The following is a 19,978-nucleotide window of genomic DNA, read 5'->3' as shown; positions in this document are numbered from 1 at the left end:
TACCTCTTCATTTGTAAAGGAGACTTCCCTAGATGTAGTTTCTTCTTCGAGAGCCATCAAGCATAGATTCACCACTTCTTCACTAGCTTCCAGAGCTTCTTCATCTTCACTTAGATCCCAACCATTTTCAACCACGAGACTTCGTCCCTTTGAAATTTTAGGACATTTTCTTTTATAATGACCGAGTTGTTTACACTCAAAACACACATCTTGTGTTTCCTCAGGAGATGGATCTTTAGATTTTGGAGGAGTGTAAACCGGATGGTTTGTGGAGGCATTTGCATTGCTATAGGTATTTATATTTTGATTGCCTTTGCCTTTATTGTAGCTCGTTGACGGATAATTACTCTTATAGTTGGAAGAATAATTTTGAGAGTAATATGGCCTTCCGTTAGAGTTAAAAACTCTTTGTTGATTAATTGATTTTAGGAATCTTTGAGCTTTGCTTTGAAGCACACGACGAAGTTGTCTTGTGAGTAGAGCAATTTCACTCTCATCGAGATTTTGGAGTTCCTCGTTTAACTCCTCGTCATTTTCATCTTCATCAATTAATATGGCCTTTAGAGCCATATTGTTTCTTTTTATCCTCCACTTTTGGAGCAACCTTTTTCGGAATATTATCCTCTTCGTAAGCACGAAGATTTCTGAATAGGTTATCAATCTTATACTCATTTAAGTTGTGCATCTCTTTTATAGTAGTGATTTTAACCTTCCAACTAGGAGGTAGAGATTTGAGCACTCTTCTATTCTTTTCATTTTGAGTATAATTCTTTTCAAGTTGAGATAACTCATCGATAATACGAGTAAATCTTGTTTCCATATCGATGATATTTTCTCCTTTATGGAGTTTAAGGTTTTCGTATTCTTGGATCAATGTATCCATCCGAGAATCTTTTATATCAGTGGTTCCTTCATAGATTACCACTAATTTGTTCCACATTTCTTGTGCCGACTTGCAATTATTTACTCTTTTATATTATTTTTCTGCAAGTGCACTTGTGAGAACCATTTCCGCCTTTGCGGCTATATTCATTGTGGCTTCTTCCTCTAAGTTGTATTCACTAACCTTCTTTTCGATGATGATGTCATCGATAGTTTTGGTAGGAATGCGAACACCATCTTCGATAGCCATCCAAACTTTGACTCCTTGAGATCTAGCATAAATTCAAAACCTCGTTTTCCATGTTGCAAGGGTTGTGCCAGAAAATAGAGGAGGTCATGAGCTAGATATAGACCTTTACCACATCCAACGGGATTAATATACTCCATTCCGGATCACTTTTTGTTGTGCCTGTAAATCTGCAAATCACTTAACAAACACATTACAAAGCACTGCTTTGATACCAATTGTAAGGTCCCGTATGAGGCCTATTTTAAGCTAGAAGGGGGGTTGAATATCTTAATTACCAATTTAAAAATTGTTGTGGTGTTTTAAAAATATTTTATCCCTTTTTAAAACTTTACCGAGTGGTTATGCAGTTTATATGTGCGGAAAATAAAGTGCAAGGAAAGAAAATACCACACGGTGATTTTATCCTGGTTCGCGATGGCGCAACCTCTAATAGACTCGCTCCTTTAGTAGGCGGAGAAGCCTTTACACCCTTTACAATTATTTGTCTTGGTGCGTAACACAAGGGTCACCACCTCAAAATAAATGTATTACCTACACAACTTATCTTAGACAATAACTCCCCGCTATTTCTTCAAAGTTGTTGTAGAGTCTTTGTGTGGACTTGGCTTCTTAGCTTTTTCCGGTCTTGGATCTTAGTGATCCGGTCTTGGGTCTTTTCTCTTCTTCACAGTGCGAAGACTACTAACTCCCCGTTAGTACGTCTAGGACTTGGGTTTTAGAACGAGAATCACCTCACGTCAATTCACCTCACTACAAAACTAATAAGACAATCCACAAAACAAAACAAGTAGGAAAAAATTTGTTTTGAACTAGTATGTTACTGTACTAGCCCACAAGTAGTATAATATCCAAATAAGAATATTAAACAAAATAAGAATACTTAACTTAAGATAATAAATAGTAGTCCAAGTATTTTTATGATTACTCATTTATAGATTAAATAGATAGGTGGAGTAATATGATAAGTCTTTTTATATTAAGCACTTATGTCTTATGACTTCTTTAGTATTCTTCTTCTTTCGATTATATATTTATAGATCGAAGAATACTTTAATTACAACCTCGGAGTTGTAATTTTACCTTTAAGTATATCAACTTAAGGTTTTAAGGTATACTTGTATATTGACGATTATAAGGTCAAAGTATACTATTTTAACTTCAAGCACATTTATAAGATTTATGAGTCTTAGCCAATATCCAATTAAATAAGTGCAAGTAATTGGCTTAAGATTGTGCTTTCAAAGTTTGGGCGAATAATTACGAGTATTTTATAGATATCGTTGTATAACCCCACGGAACACTGAAAGATGTTAGAAGGGGCTTATACGATATGACTCGTAATTATTTATATACACGATATGTGTTAGCCAAGATCCAATTAAATAGCGTAAATTAATTGGCTAACTCGTGGATTTGATTCGTCCTTAATTTTAACGGATGATTACGAAGTTTTTATAGATCGAGTTATAATCCCCCGGAACACTAAAGATGTTAGAAGGGATTAAAACTTTGGTTCGTAATAATTTATGTGCACGATATGGTTATCCAAGATCCAATTAAATAAAGTGCAAGTAATTGGCTAACTCGTGAACTTAATCCGTTTTGATATTTGACAAATTACGAAGTGTTTATAGATCGAATTATAATCCCCCGGAACATTAGAGATGTTAGAAGGGATTAAAACTTTACTTCATAATATTTTATGTGCACGAATAATGTTAGCCAAGATCCAATAATAAAAATAATTGGCTAACTCGTGAACTTGGGTCAAATATAATCTCCCCTTTGGAGATAAAGTACTTTTGTTTATATATCTTCTTTTTGAGATGATTTATGTGAAGATCAAGTACTTATTCGAATTCCGAGTTCGAATCTTTGTTCTCTTGAGAACTTTGTTTATAAGAGATCTTGTATTAGAGCTTAAGATGAAGTAGAGAAATTAAGTACAAAGCTCAAATAAAAAGAACTCAAATAAAAAGCTAAAACTAACCACTTTTGAAAAACATTCGGAAAAATTCGCCGAAAAAATTCGCCGGAGGTTCGGCCGGATTTTGGCACTTTGGTCGAAATTGGGCAGCCCTTCGCGAGGCCGGGAAGTTGTAGTGGATGAGCTCACTTGGTGGGATAAAGCTTGGTTAGGTGAAGCTAAGCTTGAGTTTCAAAAACCTTGTATATATGTAAGTATATATAAGAGAGAGAAGGTTTTTGAGAAGAAGTGTGTGTATAGAATTTGAAAGAGATAAAGAGAAGCACTTCTTAAAAAAATCCCAGCAACTTTTTGGCTCTTTAGCTTGAAGAAAATGGGTTGGGGTGGGGTTTATTATAGGAGAAGATGGGTGGATTGAATGGTTGAGATTTGAGAAGGAATGAATGGTGGATGGAGTGTATCACATGGATTGATGACATGGCAAGTAGGTTGTGTTTCTTTGCAAATGGGAAGGAAGCACAAGCTAGTATTTATTCAAATCTCAGCTAATATATATATATTAAATATATATTTTTCTTAATTAAGGATTAAACACCATTAATTATGACCACCTTAAAAACTCCTAAATAAATACCGTAAAAAATATGATAATTACTTAAATAATATAAAATTATGTCCTGAAAGTTTTGGTCAACTTTAGTCAATGGTAACTAGGTCAAACGTGGTCAACTGTGGGACCAACGGCCTCGATTTTTGTGCCCGGGCAAAAATTCTCTGAATGCTACGAAATTTTTACCATACTTAGAAACTACCATTTAAATGATCCATACCAAATTTCAAGTCATTCTAGCATGTGGAAGTATTTTATCTAAAAATGAAACTGTTATGTCAGCCTTTCTTCCGAATAAAAATATCGTTGGTCTTGAAATAAAGGAGATGGATATTTTGACCAAAGTTTTGACTTGTATAAATACTTAAAATATATTTCCTAATATATAAATTATATTTGGATGATAGGAAATATGTTTGAGTATTTTTGAATAATTGTCTCCGAGAAATGCTGATTTTACGAAACGGGAGAAAATTACTGTAAGTATTCATAAATGAGTTGCAGAACTGGATATTAATATTCCAACCTTGAATATTAATAATATTTGAATAAAAAAACTTTTAATATATGTAGAGATATATTTTTGAGTGAAGTGTTTAAATATTTTTGATATAGCACGAGACCTCTAAAGAATATTTCTGCAATATTCCTTATTCGAGTTTGTTGCTATATTCCTGTTGCAACACAGATCTAAGAAATATCATATCTTGATGTTTCTTCTTTGATCATATTGCCTTGAAGATATATTCCATAAAGATATAGTTTTGATATTTTGCAAAAATGGAATATTTCTTTTATCTGTTTAAAAGACATGATTTTGCTAGTTTGACTTTTTGACTCTGATTTGGATCAATTAAATTCATGTCCTAATGGAGAGGATCTACGTGTTCTTAAATTTATGTTTAATCGTACAAATACCAAAATAAATAATATATCAAAGATATCCTTTCAGGGATTATGCATGAGTTTTCTGCAGCTAGAACTCCATAACAAAATGGAGTGGTGGAAAGGAAAAACATATCTCTTATTGAAGCTACAAGAACAATGCTAGAAGAATCAAAGTTACCAACATATTTTTGGGCTGAAACTGTGAATAATGCATGTTACACTCAGAATATTTTTTTGGTTAATTAAGCAAACTGGATGACACCCTACCAATTGTTCAAGAATAGGAAGCCAACATTGAACTTTCTACATGTCTTTGGCTGCAAATGTTATATCTTAAGGAATCAAACTGATAAGAATGGAAAGTTTGATGCCAAAGCAGATGAAGGAATCTTTGTTGGATATGATGTGGGGAAGGCATATAGAGTCTATAATCTAAGAACCAACATTGTCATGGAATCTGTACATTGTGTTTGATGATAAAAAGACCGAAGTACTACAAGATGGAGATTTCCATGAGAGCCTCAAATTCGATAATGTTGAGATGGTTAGTGATGACAATGATGATGAAAGTGATCAAGAAATAATGGCTAAGGACAATGCAGAAAAATCTACAACTAATGAAGCACATAACTCAACATCCATCGAGTTACATAATGCTTCATCCGTCGGTAGACAATCAGCTTCATCCGTCGAGATACAAAGTGCATCATCCGTCGGAACAATAAGAGAAGCTGAGAACCAAAATAGATCACTTACAGAAAGAACCCCATCTTTAAGCCAAAGATCTACAAACTCAGGGGGAGTTTCTTATAATCAAAACACAGTCACACATCAAAACAACAATGAGGTTTCTTCATCTAGAGCTAATCTACCACAACAGGAAAAATGGACTAGAGATCACCCTTTTGAGCTCATTATTGGTAATGCATCTTCTAGAGTTCAAACAAGGAAAGCAACTCAAGAAGAATGCATGTATAGCAGCTTTCTTTCTAAGGAAGAACCAAAGAAGGTTGAAGAAGCTCTGTTGGATCCTGATTGGGTTTTAGCTATGCAGGAAGAGTTAAACCAATTTGAAAGGAACAAGGTATGGAAGCTGATACCCAAGCCAAAAGGAAAGAATCCAATTGACACCAAGTGGGTATTCAGAAACAAGATGGATGAAAATGGCATAGTTGTCAGGAACAAAGCTAGATTGGTTGTTAAGCGCTACTGTCAACAAGAAGGAATAGATTTTGATGAAACTTTTGCTCCTGTTACAAGACTTGAAGCCATCAGAATTTTCTTAGCCTATGCAGCCCATGCCAATTTCAAAGTCTATCAAATGGATGTCAAAAGTGCCTTTATGAGTGGAGATTTGGAGGAGGAAGTCTATATCAGTCAGCCTCCTGGTTTTAAAGATCCAAATTTTCCAGAATATGTCTACTATCTTTTGAAAGCACTTTATGGATTGAAACAAGCACCTAGAGCCTGGTATGATACTTTATCAAAATTTCTCCTAGAAAATCACTTCACAAGAGGTACTGTTGGCAAAACTTTATTCTTTAAAAATGTTAATGGCTCTAGTATACTTGTTCAAATCTATGTAGATGATATTATATTTGTCTCTACAGATGAAAAACTTTGCAAAATTTTTGCCAAATTGATGCAAAGTAAGTATGAAATGAGCATGATGGGAGAGCTAACTTACTTTCTTGGTTTACAATTTAAGCAAGTCAGTGATGGAATATTCATTAGTCAAACCAAATATATTTATGATCTTTTAAAAAAGTTTGGTCTAATGGATTGCACATCTGCAAAAACCCCTCATGGCCACTGCAACTAAACTTGAATTAAACACTACTGAAAAGTCTGTGTACATTTCAAGCTATAGAGGCTTGGTTAGCTCACTTTTGTACTTAGCGGTTAGTAGGCCAGATATAATATTTGCTACTTGTCTTTGTGCTAGATTTCAGGCTAATCCTAGAGAATATCACTTAGTAGCTATCAAGAGAATTTTCAGATATCTCAAGGGAACACCAAAACTTGGCATTTGGTACCCTAGAGATTCTGGTTTTGATTTAACTGGTTATTCAGAGGCAGATTATGCAGGTTGTAAAATTGATATAAAAAGTACAACATGAACCATTCAATTTCTAGGAAACAAGCTAGTATCATGGTTTAGTAAAAAGCAAAATTTAGTTTCTACTTCTACAGCTGAAGTTGAATACATTGCTGCTGGTAGTTGTTGTGCACAAATTTTATGAATGAAAAACCAACTGTTAGACTATAGTCTGCAAGTGGACAGAATTCCCATTTTCTATGATAACACAACTGCAATGGCCATCACTGAAAATCCAGTACAGCACTCAAGAACAAAGCACATAGACATCAAGTACCACTTCATTAGGGAACATGTGATGAATGGTACTGTGGAACTTCATTTTGTTCTAAGTGAGAAGCAGCTTGCAGATATCTTTACCAAGCCACATGATGAATCAACCTTTTCTAGGTTGGTAAGTTAGTTAGGTATGCTTAACTATTCTTAAATCATTACAGATAATTTTGCAAGTTGTAATGCAGCTAGAAACTTAATTGATTCTTCTGTTTTAGATGAAATTTTGGCTAAGTCAAAATTTACATCTCGGCGGATGTTCATTATCCATAGTTTGATCATCCGTCGGATATCTTAATAAAAATCAATTACTTTTCTGGATTTTTTTATACCCGACGGATAATTGCTTTATTCTCATCCGTCGAATTGTCTACATCTTAGCCGTTAAAAGTACTGAACATTATCCATCGGATATACTTATAGTCTGTAAGTATGTCATGACAGATGATTGATAGAATTTTGACAGTTTATTTTATTTTTAAACGGCTATTTTGGGCAATTTTGATTGGGTCTTTTTTTTTAACCTTAATTTTTATTCCTTTTTAATCTGAGAATACATAAAAGCCTTACTTCGGTTTATTTTTAACTTTTATCATTTTCAATTGCAACTAACTGCTATCTTCTTCTTCAAAGCAAAATTCTCTCTCTCTTACTGCCAATTTCCTCACTTAACAATGGCACCAGTAGTCAAAATCATGTCTCAATCAGGGTTCATCTATGAGAAGAACAACTTCGCTGCTCTTGTGAATAAAGAAATTCCTGCATCTGAAGATTTTCACAAAATGATGGACTTTGTGAAGGGATGTAAACTCAGTTATACTATGCTGGAATCACCCATAATCTGCTGTGAAGTTGTGGAGGAGATATGGAAAACTAATGTGTACCAGTCTATTGACAAAACCATAACTTTTACTCTTAAAGGTAAGAAATTCTGCATTAACAGTGATATGATTCAAGCATGTTTTAAGATTCTTGAGAACACTACTACTGAACCATACACAGATGCTAATTTAGTTACCATGCTTATTTCTATTGTCTATGCTCTTCCTACCACTAAGTTAAGTGAGATAGGAAGGCTAGGTCGTAGAAAAGAGTTGAGTTATTTTTGTGATGTAGTTACCAAGGTGTTTTCTGGTAAAGTAAGCAATTTTGGTTCTGTAAACACTGCCATGCTTAACATGCTTTATATGGTAGTTACTGATAAGTACTATAATTTCAGTGACATGATCATGTTTGAGTTAGGTTACAAGTTAGGGGAAATTAAGAAGAGAAGTAAAAATGTCTATTATGCTAGATTCTTTATAATTCTTGCTAACCATCTTATTGAGGATATTGCCATTGAGAACCCAACCAACAAATTGAATTGTTGGGTTCAAGAAAGGAGAGTGATTGCAGATCTTAACAGAGCAAGTCATCACAAAGAGGTACCCCTTTTCTATTTTTCAATCATAGAGGACCCTCAGGTAAGTGAGGTAAGAACCAATGTCTCTACTATTCCAACCTCCCAAATTTCTTTGCGTTTGAGTGTGGCTATGGCATCTGTGTCAATGACCCAACAGATGCCTACCCAAGCCACCAAAATAAAAATTTCCAAATCCAAACCAAAGAAAACCCCCTCTGGTCTCTCTCAAAAGAAACCAGTTGTAAAATCTACCAAAACTAAAGAGGGGAGTGTGAAGGGTGGTAAGGTAGGTGAGGGACAGGGTGAACATCAAAGAAATCCCAAGGATAAGGATGGAGAGGTAAGTGTACCTAAGCCTAGCCACAACACAGTTTCCCAACAAACTGGGGAGATTAATAAGAAAACCAGCTTAGTTCTAGTTTCATCATCCTAAAAGGATGTTAATATTGAAACAAGCTCCCAACCAGGAGCACTGGCCAAGAGGGTAAGGGACACAAGCTCACCCCAAACTTATGCCAGAAAGAAGAGATCCAAAACCATTGGGGATGCACAGGGAACACACACAGTGCAAATTGAAGCTAAAGACTCAGTCACTGCACCATCTCAAATTCTGATTGATGTGGCTCCAATACATGTGGAGTCACAGCCAAAATCTTTAATCATAGAAGCACCACAAACACCAAACTCTCCCACAAATTCTCTGGATGTGGGTATGATCAACACATCAATTCCTGATTCCCCTTCTTTAACTCTGTTGGGGAAGGCAAAATCTAGTGCAAGTGAGCATCATCTTTTGGATGATTTGTTGGCTTACTTGCCAATTCTTTCAGGAACTGTTGAGAAATATGTGCCCAAATTTTTATCAATATGCATACAGTCTACAATTGTCTCTATTCCAAACTCATTTATTTCTTCTATTCCGGTCGATATTGTTCATCCGTCGGTTAGTGATTGTATCCCGACGGATGTGCCTAACAGCAGTCATCCGTCGGCTATCCTAACTACTACCCCGATGGATGTTCCTCATTCGTCGGTACTAACTACACACACTGAAATTTCAACAATTGTTACAAGTGTAGATGAGTTAGTAGTTGTACAATCACTCTTAGGACTGAGGGAAGGGAGTGAATTGAGTGAGAGGCTGAGTTACTCTCAAGCAAATGGAGAGGAAAGGAGTGAACACATGTAGGCTATTTCTTCCAACCTGACAAAAGAGAGTGAGAGGAGTTCCACCTTAGCAGGTGAAGGTGAGGGTGTGAGGGTGGTAAGCCAAAGGGAGCCCTTGATGCAAGAACAGAGAGAAAATGAGAGAAAAGCAGGTACAACTGAATGGGAAGAACCCATTGTAAGTGAGTTAATCTATTACAATACAAAGCTTTATAAAATTTTAAGGGTAATTAGGTAAAATCAACATGTATAAAAAAAATAGGTACCGTAAAAAACTTTCAATATTTCGTCTATTATAATATAGTAGTAGCCTATAAACCGTGCAATGTATGGTTGCTTTAAATATTTACTATTTATTATTTTTCTTTTTATATTATATTGATTAAATTTGTTAAAAAAGTAACCATATCTGAATAAGTACACTCGGATATATCTTTCATTAATTATTATTTATATTAATTTGACATATGAAAATATGTTAATAATTTTTTAAGATATTAGAATTGTTTAATTAGGTTTTAAAATAAATAAGTATTAAACGGGCCCAAGTATATAGTTTATGAAAAATATAGATCCGTCCAAAGTAAATAGTCATGTGTTACAATTACAATATTTAAATTAATATTTAATTAGGTTTTTGGTGATATTCGAACCTTAGACTACCATATATAATAAATTTTACTATTTTATCTAACAATTATCTTTAATTTAATTTAAAAATCGTACAATTATAAATTGAGTTAACCAGACTGTTAACAAAATTATAGACTCGTCCAAAGTAAATAAATAATGTATTCGACTTATAATATTTTAATTTTTAATTAGTTAGGTTTTTGATGGTATTCGAACCTTAAACTACCTTATATAATAACTTTTACTATTTTATCTACGGTTGTCATTAATTTGATTTAAAAACTCGAACTATTTGGAGTTGAGTAGACCATATTATTAACAAAATTTTCAATATTTCATATTTAATATATTAGTATATAGATGGTAAACAGGGATACTACATGGATAGTATAAACAAAACCAAATTAATACTATATGTCAATTTTATTTTATTTTGCGAGGAAAATGTACATCAATTAAAACTCACTTAACAAAATTATTGTATAAACAAAACGGATGATCCATTAACTTCTAATGAAATATAAATTTTTATATTGCATATTGTGAGTGTCTAGGAGTTCCTAAAAGTACTTTCTGCAAATTTGTAATTATATTGTTAAATTTAAATAAAGAACTCCAATTAAAAATTCATGATGGTAGTTAATGAAGAATTAAGATAGAATAATTTACAAAAGGTTAGTTCATTCGACTTTTTATATATTAATCTCATGAGTACAAAAAATGGGACCTTTATATTAATATTATAAAATTACTTATAATAAAATATATGAGTAAAGATTAATCCTTGTTTTTGTTTAATAATCCCCCAATCTCTCTTACAAAAGGTTAGTTCATTCGACTTTTTATATATTAATCTCATGAGTACAAAAAATGGGACCTTTATATTAATATTATAAAATTACTTATAATAAAATATATGAGTAAAGATTAATCCTTGTTTTTGTTTAATAATCCCCCAATCTCTCTTTTTGTTTTTGTTTCAGAAAGATAGGATATAGGGGTGCATGTGTGTCCTGGATAGAGGATATGCACCCACAGCCCACTACAAGAAACTGGTCAAAAGACATCAACCTTTTAACAGCGGTTCGAAAAGCCACCGATGTTAATAGTACTTTTAACATTGGTCAGGTTTTAAACGATGTTAAAGCCTTTTTGGACATCGATTTTGATTTTAACCGTTGTCTAATCTTTATTAAATAAAAAATAAAAAAATGGGTGCATTAGTTTACTTAGAAACCGTTGTCTTATCTCTATTTATTAAAAAACTAAAAACGCGACTATTACATAGATACGCTTCCCCCGCTTTTATTATAAGAAAATTCAATTTCCCCCTCCCCAAAATTCTAATTTCCCCCTCCACCCAATTCTTCCCCCCTTTCCCTCCTTTCACCGTCTACCACAGAAACCGTTACTCTCTCTCACTCTCAACTCTCTCTCTCTCTCTCTAACTCACTCTCCAGTCTCTGTCACTATCAACTCTCTCTCCCTCACTGTCTCTCCCTCCCTCTTCAAACTTAAACCCTAATTTCACTACACAAATCTAATAAACCCGAATTACTATCTCAATTACTGTGAGCAAATTGTTTATACTCCCTCTTTAGAATCCAGGTTTGCTTTCAATTAACCCCTTGTTCATATTTGGTTTGCTTTAATTATCACTTGTTCATATTTAGTTTAAATTTTTTTGAACTCCTCTTTTTTCCTCAGATCTTGAAGTTCTTTACTTGGGGAGTTCATTTATGTTATTAAGGTATAATTTTTCAATATTCTTTATATTGCATGTACAATTTTAGTGTTTAATTTTCTTTTTTAACTCTTCTTTCTTCCTCAAATTTTCCAGTTCTTGACTTGGGGAGTTTTTTCTATTATTAAGGTATAGTTTTTCAATATTTTTTGTATTATATGTACAATTTTAGAGTTTTTTGAATTTTTGATGTTTAATTTTTTTTGACTTTTTTGTGCAAGCATTGTTTTAAATTTACATGATTTAGATTATGTTTATGTTGTTGAAATTTACAATTAAATTATTTCGATTTTGCAGCAGCACATTGTTTTAACTTTTAGACTTCGCTTAAATTCAGAGCATTTTAAGATATATTTTGCGCTTGGGAGGTTAGTGTGTTTCTCCGCATCTGATGTAATTATATAAATCTTAGACATTGTATGTGTACATTTTTAATCAAAAAAAAGTTTAGGTAGTGGTAGACATTGTACGTGTACGTGATAAACCTTAGATATTGTACATGTAGTTATTAGTGTGCATACATCTATATTTTATTGTTAAACCTCAGACATGATATGTGTTTAATTTTAAAAAGCTTTAGGCAGTGTTAGAATAAATTTTTAAATTCTATATGAAAGACGAATAATATGAATTGAGGATAGTTGCTCTGTTTTTCATATTTGTTTCTTGCATCTGTATTTTAATTTATATTTCTTGTGTATGTTTGAATGATAATCAGGTAGGTTACTTGGTCATACTTATTTTAGAACTTATGGATAAGCCGTGGATTTCGAAAGATAGGGATTCGTTGGAGTACGAAATAGGGGTTGAAAATTTCTTGATCTTTGCGGAAGAAAATGCAGATAATTTTAGGAAAATTCCTTGTCCATGTGGATGGTGTGGTAATTTTAAAAAATTCTCTGTAAAAATAATCAGGGGTCATTTGCACGAGAATGGTTTTAGTTTAGGGTACAATGAATGGATTTGGCACGGGGAAAATATTTTGAAACTAGGTCTTCTGCTGGTAGTACATACCCTCCACCCTCTATGTCGAACAATTTTGCTGCCACACAAACAAAAAAGTTTGTGAGGCAGCATATGGTACGGGTGATTATGATGAAGAGGCGCATGAGTTCAAGAGGTTTGTGGCAATATACGGTAGCTGACTCTGTTTCAAAAGGCTTTAACCTTTTGTATAAACATGCAACAACAATTATGAAATAGACCGAGGACTCTATTGTAAATCCATGTGATACTGAGGTGTTTGGTTGCGAAAGAGTTATATATATATATTATATGAGAATTTAATCGCTTTGTTAAAATTTGAAGAGATTGGCCAAGTTGCAATATCTGCATATATATCGTAAGTTTTCCCCCCTGCCATTTTATAGTCATTCTGCATATTAATGTTGTACAATACTGTGATATTTTTTGATATATTTAATCATATATATAGGTACCTGCACAATCTGGTTCTTGCGAATAATGATTTGGATATGTTTGTTTTTTTTATCCCGGGGCCACATTTACCCTTAACAAAGAATTTGAAAGATATTTTGTTAAGCGGTTGACAGATGGATATGATCGCGTGTTTTTGATGCCGTATAATTACAAGTAAGTTTTGAGAGCCTATTTCGAACATTAAATATTGATTTAGTCTGCTCAATATGACCTCTGTTTATTTTTTTATCATATTAGTTATCATTGGATTTTGATTGTAATTTGGGCTGGTGATATTTTAATCTAGAATCCTTTGTCTCATCCAACAAATTTTCCTCACTTGCAAATTATTAAGGTAAAATCATTACATTACCTGCAGATTAAAATATTTTCATTAATTTTGATTTTTTCTTATTACATGACAATATATGTCTCTGCAGTGCAATGAAGACTTTTAATGCTCAGACCGGAAGAGGAAATATTGTTCCACAGATTAAAAATCTGGCCATAAGTATTTCTTACACTCCATAAATCAGTGAGCGAGTTATAAGATATTTTGTTTGTCGTTGATGGTATAATATTTTTCAGGGGTCTCCTAAGCAATTAGGTGGCCACGAATGTGGTTACGTTGTTATGCGATACATGAAAGATATAATCGAGGATAAAGAAATGACTTTTATCACTAAAGTATATATAGTTTGGTGTTTTGATGCAATTTGACCAATATAGTTGTTACTAGGTTTAGTTTATGTCGATTTGGCCTAATTGTTTATAGCTGGTTTGTTATAAATTTCAGTGGGCCAACAAGAGTCAGAAGTCTTACAAAATGGAGGAGCTGGATGTGGTCCGTATCGAGACGATTGCTTATATCCAAGACAAGATATAGTAGCTATGTATCTAGGATTACTAGCTCTTATTTTCATTTCAGTACTTAATCGATCTTGAAACTACTTTTGGTACTTTTGATATGTTTGTGGTCGCTGTTAGGATGGAGTTTGATGTTAGTCTTTTGGAGATCGGTAGGTACTGGTTATGTAATAGTTTGGTGTTGGTGTAAAAACTGGTGTTTGGTTTTGGTTCTATGCTTGGATGTAAGCAGTACGTCTTGCAACTGGATGTTAAAAGATTGCCTTCTCGTATTAAGATTTCCTTTTGGTATTGTTGCCATTATTTTGGTTTGTTTTTGGTTCATATTTATACAAACACAGGGGTTCATATACCAATTACCTAACAACAGGTCTAGAATTTATAAACAAAAACTGATGTTGATAATGATAAAAGACAACGGTTAATAAAGTGGCATGTTTAAATTCTAAATATACATTAGTTTTTAAGAAAATAACTGATGTTTTTTTACATGTTTAACATCACGTAACTATAAGATAACTGATGTGATCTTACTTAAATAACAACGATATATATTGAGCATGCCTAAAAAATCGATGTCTGAGAGAGTTATTAATATCACTCACAGAAAGAAATGATGTCAAAGGTTCCTATTTACAACGTTTAATTTAAAAAAATATTGTCTCTATATTTTTTCCCCTCGTGTGTCACATGCTTAAAGTGATATAAATTGCAATATATTACTATATTGAACTGGTGATCATGAGTTAAAATGTAAGATAATAAGAAAAGGACATTAGTTAGTTATCCAGAACCGTTGTCTACATGTATCTTAGACATCGGTCCATAACCGATATCTAAAACTCTGGACATTTCTCTACACACGTAAAGACATCGTTTGTAAAAACTTTTAACATCGGTTTGTAACCGATGTCTTTTGACATATTTCTTGTAGTAGCCACATCCCACAGGTATCAATATTGGATCATGTTTAGTTAATCTAATGCTTCACTTCAATAAATTAATTTAAATCTAATTTATAAATAAGGGTAAAATAGGTAAATTTAACGAGTACTCAAAAATAGATACCGTACAGAAACTTTTAATATTTCATCTTTTATATAATAGTAGTAGATAGATAGATAGATAGATAGATAGATAGATGGTATTGAAGATAGATAAATTGATAGATAAATAATCAGCATATATTAAAAAAAATTGCTCATAATATTTTTAGAAAAAGATTTATTTTATTTGGAGAAAATAAAAAAATAACATATTTTACTTACAAAATGAATAGATTAAAAAGAACTATCTAAAATATTTGTATAGAAAGACTTATTTTAGTTGGTGAAAATAAAAAATGCAACGTATTTTAAGTAAGAGAAATTGAATAAAATATTAAATTTTTTTAAGAAATGATAATTATATAATTGAAGGAATGATAGTAAAGTTTCGTATTTAATATAATAATATAGATAGATAAATAATTCAACTTCAAAAATCAAATAATTATTTTTATTTTGTTTATGTAATTGATAATACTTACTTTAAGTATATTTGTCTTTACATTAATAATAATAAATTAATAAAACAAATATTTTTTATCGTGGACTCGTACAAAAAATATTTGCGATAGCTATATCTGCGACAACTACTAGCTAGAGGTGCATATAGTTTTGACTTTTGCATTGTGTTAAGAACATAGGATTTTTGCATTGTTTCAAATGATGAGATGAGATTGTTGTTGTTATCGAGTAATAAGAATGATGATGCTAAGTTGTTCTTGTAAAGCGGATAAGAATATATGGATTGCTAAAGTCAAGGAGTTTAATAAAATATGTAAGTAAAACAATAATTGAATAAAATAAACAATTAAGTCGATGAAAAAGATAATTTATTAGTTATTAGTGATTATAACATTATTATTCTATTTTATTAAATAAACTTGTCCGTGATATTTAGAGAACTTTTTTTAATTGAGAGAAATAAAAAAGATAAGGTATTATAGTTGAAAACGATTTTTTATTTTTTTTTCCAATATAATTCGATTACTAAGACTAATAAAACTTTTAAGTAAAATAAGGTAATTCAGTAAATTCAACGTGTACAAAAAAACAGGTACCGTACCAAAATTTTCAATTTTTCATCTTTTATATAATAGTAATAGATTAAGCATTTTAGAAAAAACTTAAATGATTTTTGTTAGAAGTCAAAAATATAAAAATCTGCATGAAAAAAAACAATGAGAAGCTTCTTGACAGAAAAATGATAATAATTAGAAGCTTAATTGTGCACTTTAAAAGAACAAAAACTTTTTCTTGTTATTTCTACATTTCCCAAATTAAAAATAACAAATTAGCGTGTGTGATTTAAAATTAATCAAAAGCGGAAAAAGTAACAACAGATAGACTACTAAAGAAATTATCTTTGGCACGCACACAGACGAAAGAAGGAAATAATAAGAGTATTATTAAGATACCAAAGAAGTAAAATTAATGCGTAAAGTTAGCGACAACGTTAATAATTACATTGACTCTTGTTGGGTGGTTGTTTAAGAATCGAGGTCATGTGGAGTTGATACATCTGTTTCAAATCCTTGTTCGTATGTCGACATGTATCCTATTAGCTTATACATATGAACAGTACATTTAAAATCTGGGGAGAACAACCAAATAAAACCTATATATCAATGTCCTACATGGACATAATGCGGACCTGGTATTGGCTGTCTCTTTTCATTTGTCACCCACATTGCTTCCTATCTTTTTCCCTTAATTCCAGGTGTCCGTCACTATGCCACTCACCTTCCACGTGTCTTGCCCTTCTTACCAAAAGTATTTACAACATTGCCACTTAACAACAGTCAACACCTCTCTCGAAATTTCTTCCAGATTATGTCATATAACTATCGAAATACGGGCCGGTAAATTTATTATTATCATCTCATTCTAACAAAAGAAAAACCCTAGTAGGCTAGACGAAGCAGCGGAGGGGTAAGAAGTGAATCAAATATACTCCATATATATATAAACACAAAAGTTAGTCCGTTTTTTATTTGAAGACCTGACCTGGAATTTGACAGTTAGATGGGTTAAAATGAAGGTCTAATTTTTACATTATATGTGTATAAAATAAAACCTAAAACTAAGGACACATAGTACTTTACATACATCAACTAGTTTTTTCTACCTTATTTCACATAAATTTAGGCTAAGTTATGTATTACAATTTTATTTTTGAATATAATTTTCATATATTATTTATTTATTTTAGATTATACATTTTTTTTTATATTTTAAGGTACTACACTTTATTACGTTATGCACCCTATTTTTTAAATATATTTTTCACATAATATTTTATTTTACAAGTTGCATTATATTTATATATTTAGATTTAAAAGTAATATATTTTATAATTTTAAGTACACTCTATTTATAAAGTTCTACGATATGTTTTGTACTCTATTTTTTTAATATGTTTTTTTCACATAAAATTTTATTCAGCAAGTTGCATTATATTTTTTATTTAGGTTTAAAAGTACTACATTTTTATTTATGCATAAATACTTTTTTTTTTCATTTACTCCACATCAAGCATATTACACTATAATTTATATTAGACTAAGTTATGCTCTACAAATCTATTTTTGAATATATTTTTCACATAATATATGTTTTGCATTTAAATCATATTTTTTTATTTAGATTTTAAATTACTACACTTTATTTATTAAAAAAATCTACAATATGTTCTTCACTTTATTTTTTCTAATATATTTTTCAGATAATATTTGATTTGAAAGTTGCATTATATTTTTTATTTAGGTTTAAAAGTACTACAATTTATAATTTTAAGTACTACACTCTATTTATAAAATTCTACAATATGTTTTAACTTTCATTTTTTTAATATATTTTTTTACATAATATTTTATTCTGCAAGTTAAATTATATTTTTTATTTAGGTTTAAAAGTATTATATTTTATAATTTTAAGTACTACATTCTATTTATAAAGTTTTACAATATGTTCTGCACTTTTTTAAATATAGTTTTTTACGTAATATTTTATTCTGCATGTTGTATTATATTTTTTTATTTAGATTTAAAAGTACTACATTTTATAATTTGAAGTACTGCACTCTATACATAAATAAATATTTAGTAATTCTAAACCTCAATAAAAAATATAATGCAACTTGCAGAATAAAATACTATGTGAAAAAAATATATTAAAATAACAGAGTGCAGAACTTTATAAATAGAGTGCAGTACTTTAAATATAAAATATAATATTTTTAAACCTAAATAAAAAAATATAATGCAACATGCAGAATAAAATATTATATAAAAAAATATATTAAAAAAATGCAGAACATATTGTAGAATTTTATATATAGAATGTGGTACTTAAAATTTTAAAATATAATATTTTTAAACGTAAATAAAAAATATAATGCAATTTACAGAATAAAATATTATTTGAAAAATAATAATTTATAAATCGAGTGTAGTACTTAAAATTATTATGAAGTGTACTACTTTTAAACCTAAATAAAAAGATATAATACAACTTACAAATCAAATATTCATATATTTTTTGACATAATAATTTATTCTATATGTTGCATTATATTTTTTATTTATATTTAAAAGTAATAAATTTTATAATTTGAAGTAACTGTATTTATAAAGTTGTACTATATGCACTCTATTTGGACTTAGCTTTATAAATATTAATATGTTTCTCAGTTTGTATTCATTTCTAACTTACAAATCTAACGGCACTTATACAGGTCTACAGGTCTCAACTGAACCCAAACAAGATTCATATTCTTATTCAGTTCCATGGCTGTGTTCAACATCATTCTCTAGCTCTTTCTTATATATATTTATAATCCTAACAGGCTTTATTGTCTACAGACTCCAAAACTCGACAAGTTCTTCAGAATTATAGGTATATATATATACACTGCTAATTTCTCCTTGTATTTGTTATTCTTTCAATCTTGTTATTGGTTTTTGTGTCTCGATACAACATTCGATACATGTGTTAATTATCGAACCAGAATTCTAAACAGGGATAAAAGCAAGAGATGGCGGGGAAAGGGAAGAAGGGGCAAATTCCAAAAGGGTGTTTGGCAGTGAAAGTAGGGCAGACAGGACAGGAACAAGAGAGATTTGTGGTGCCATTAGTGTACTTCAGCCACCCGCTGTTCATGCAATTGTTGAAGACAGCTGAAGAAGAATATGGATTTCATCATAATGGCCCTATCACCATTCCTTGCCATATTCAGCAATTTCGAAATGTTCAGGGGATTATCGACCGGGAGCTCCACAATCATCACCACCACCACGTTGCTGGTTGTTTTAGAGTAGGAAAAATTTAGGTATTAAGTCAGATTTGGTGACAGGATTCTCATGTTACTTTAGTTTGTTGTTTCTGTTTTATTGATGTTAGTTTTGATGAGAAACAGTTGTGGCAGAATGTTTCCTTCCTGATGATGCTGAAAAACGTAGGATGTAATGAATATTTTCTGGTTGGGAATTAATGAGAAAATATCGCATTCTGTGGTGCATAATATTTTTATGTTACTCTTTGTTTTCTGGTAGGAATATTAATATTCATGTTAAAAGTAGAGAATATCGATACGCCATTTTCTTTTCCTTTCAAATTTTTTTTATAACTAGTAATAAATAAAGTCGCGTTTAGCGGCGATGTTATAATTTTTTTATAAATTATGATATAAACTAATATTGTAATTTAAATAAAAATTCTTTTAAATCGTCCTCTCTTAAATACTAATAAACTTTTTTATGAATTAGATAAAAATT

General features: G+C 31.2%; 1 protein-coding gene across 2 annotated transcripts; it reads left to right on the top strand.

The window, feature by feature from the left end:
- Positions 1-18,906: 18,906 nt before the first annotated feature.
- On the top strand, positions 18,907-19,717 carry LOC141672224 (auxin-responsive protein SAUR32-like). Of its 2 annotated transcripts, none has more exons than XM_074478771.1 (2): positions 18,907-19,100; positions 19,225-19,717. In XM_074478771.1, exon 2 carries the CDS (start codon positions 19,240-19,242, stop codon positions 19,531-19,533), a length of 294 nt encoding a protein of 97 aa, XP_074334872.1. In that variant the 5' UTR covers positions 18,907-19,100; positions 19,225-19,239; the 3' UTR covers positions 19,534-19,717. The 2 variants fall into 2 exon arrangements, with proteins under 2 accessions (XP_074334872.1, XP_074334871.1); XM_074478770.1 differs by having other exon boundaries at positions 19,213-19,717.
- Positions 19,718-19,978: the final 261 nt, after the last annotated feature.

Source organism: Apium graveolens, chromosome 7 (assembly GCF_009905375.1).
Source record: "Apium graveolens cultivar Ventura chromosome 7, ASM990537v1, whole genome shotgun sequence".
In the NCBI taxonomy this organism is placed as follows: Eukaryota; Viridiplantae; Streptophyta; class Magnoliopsida; order Apiales; family Apiaceae; genus Apium; species Apium graveolens.
This window is presented reverse-complemented; position numbering and strand designations above follow the sequence as displayed.

Excerpts from the sequence above, each read along its gene's own strand:
- LOC141672224 (XM_074478771.1), top strand. The coding sequence starts at position 19,240 with ATGGCGGGGAAAGGGAAGAAGGGGCAAATTCCAAAAGGGTGTTTGGCA.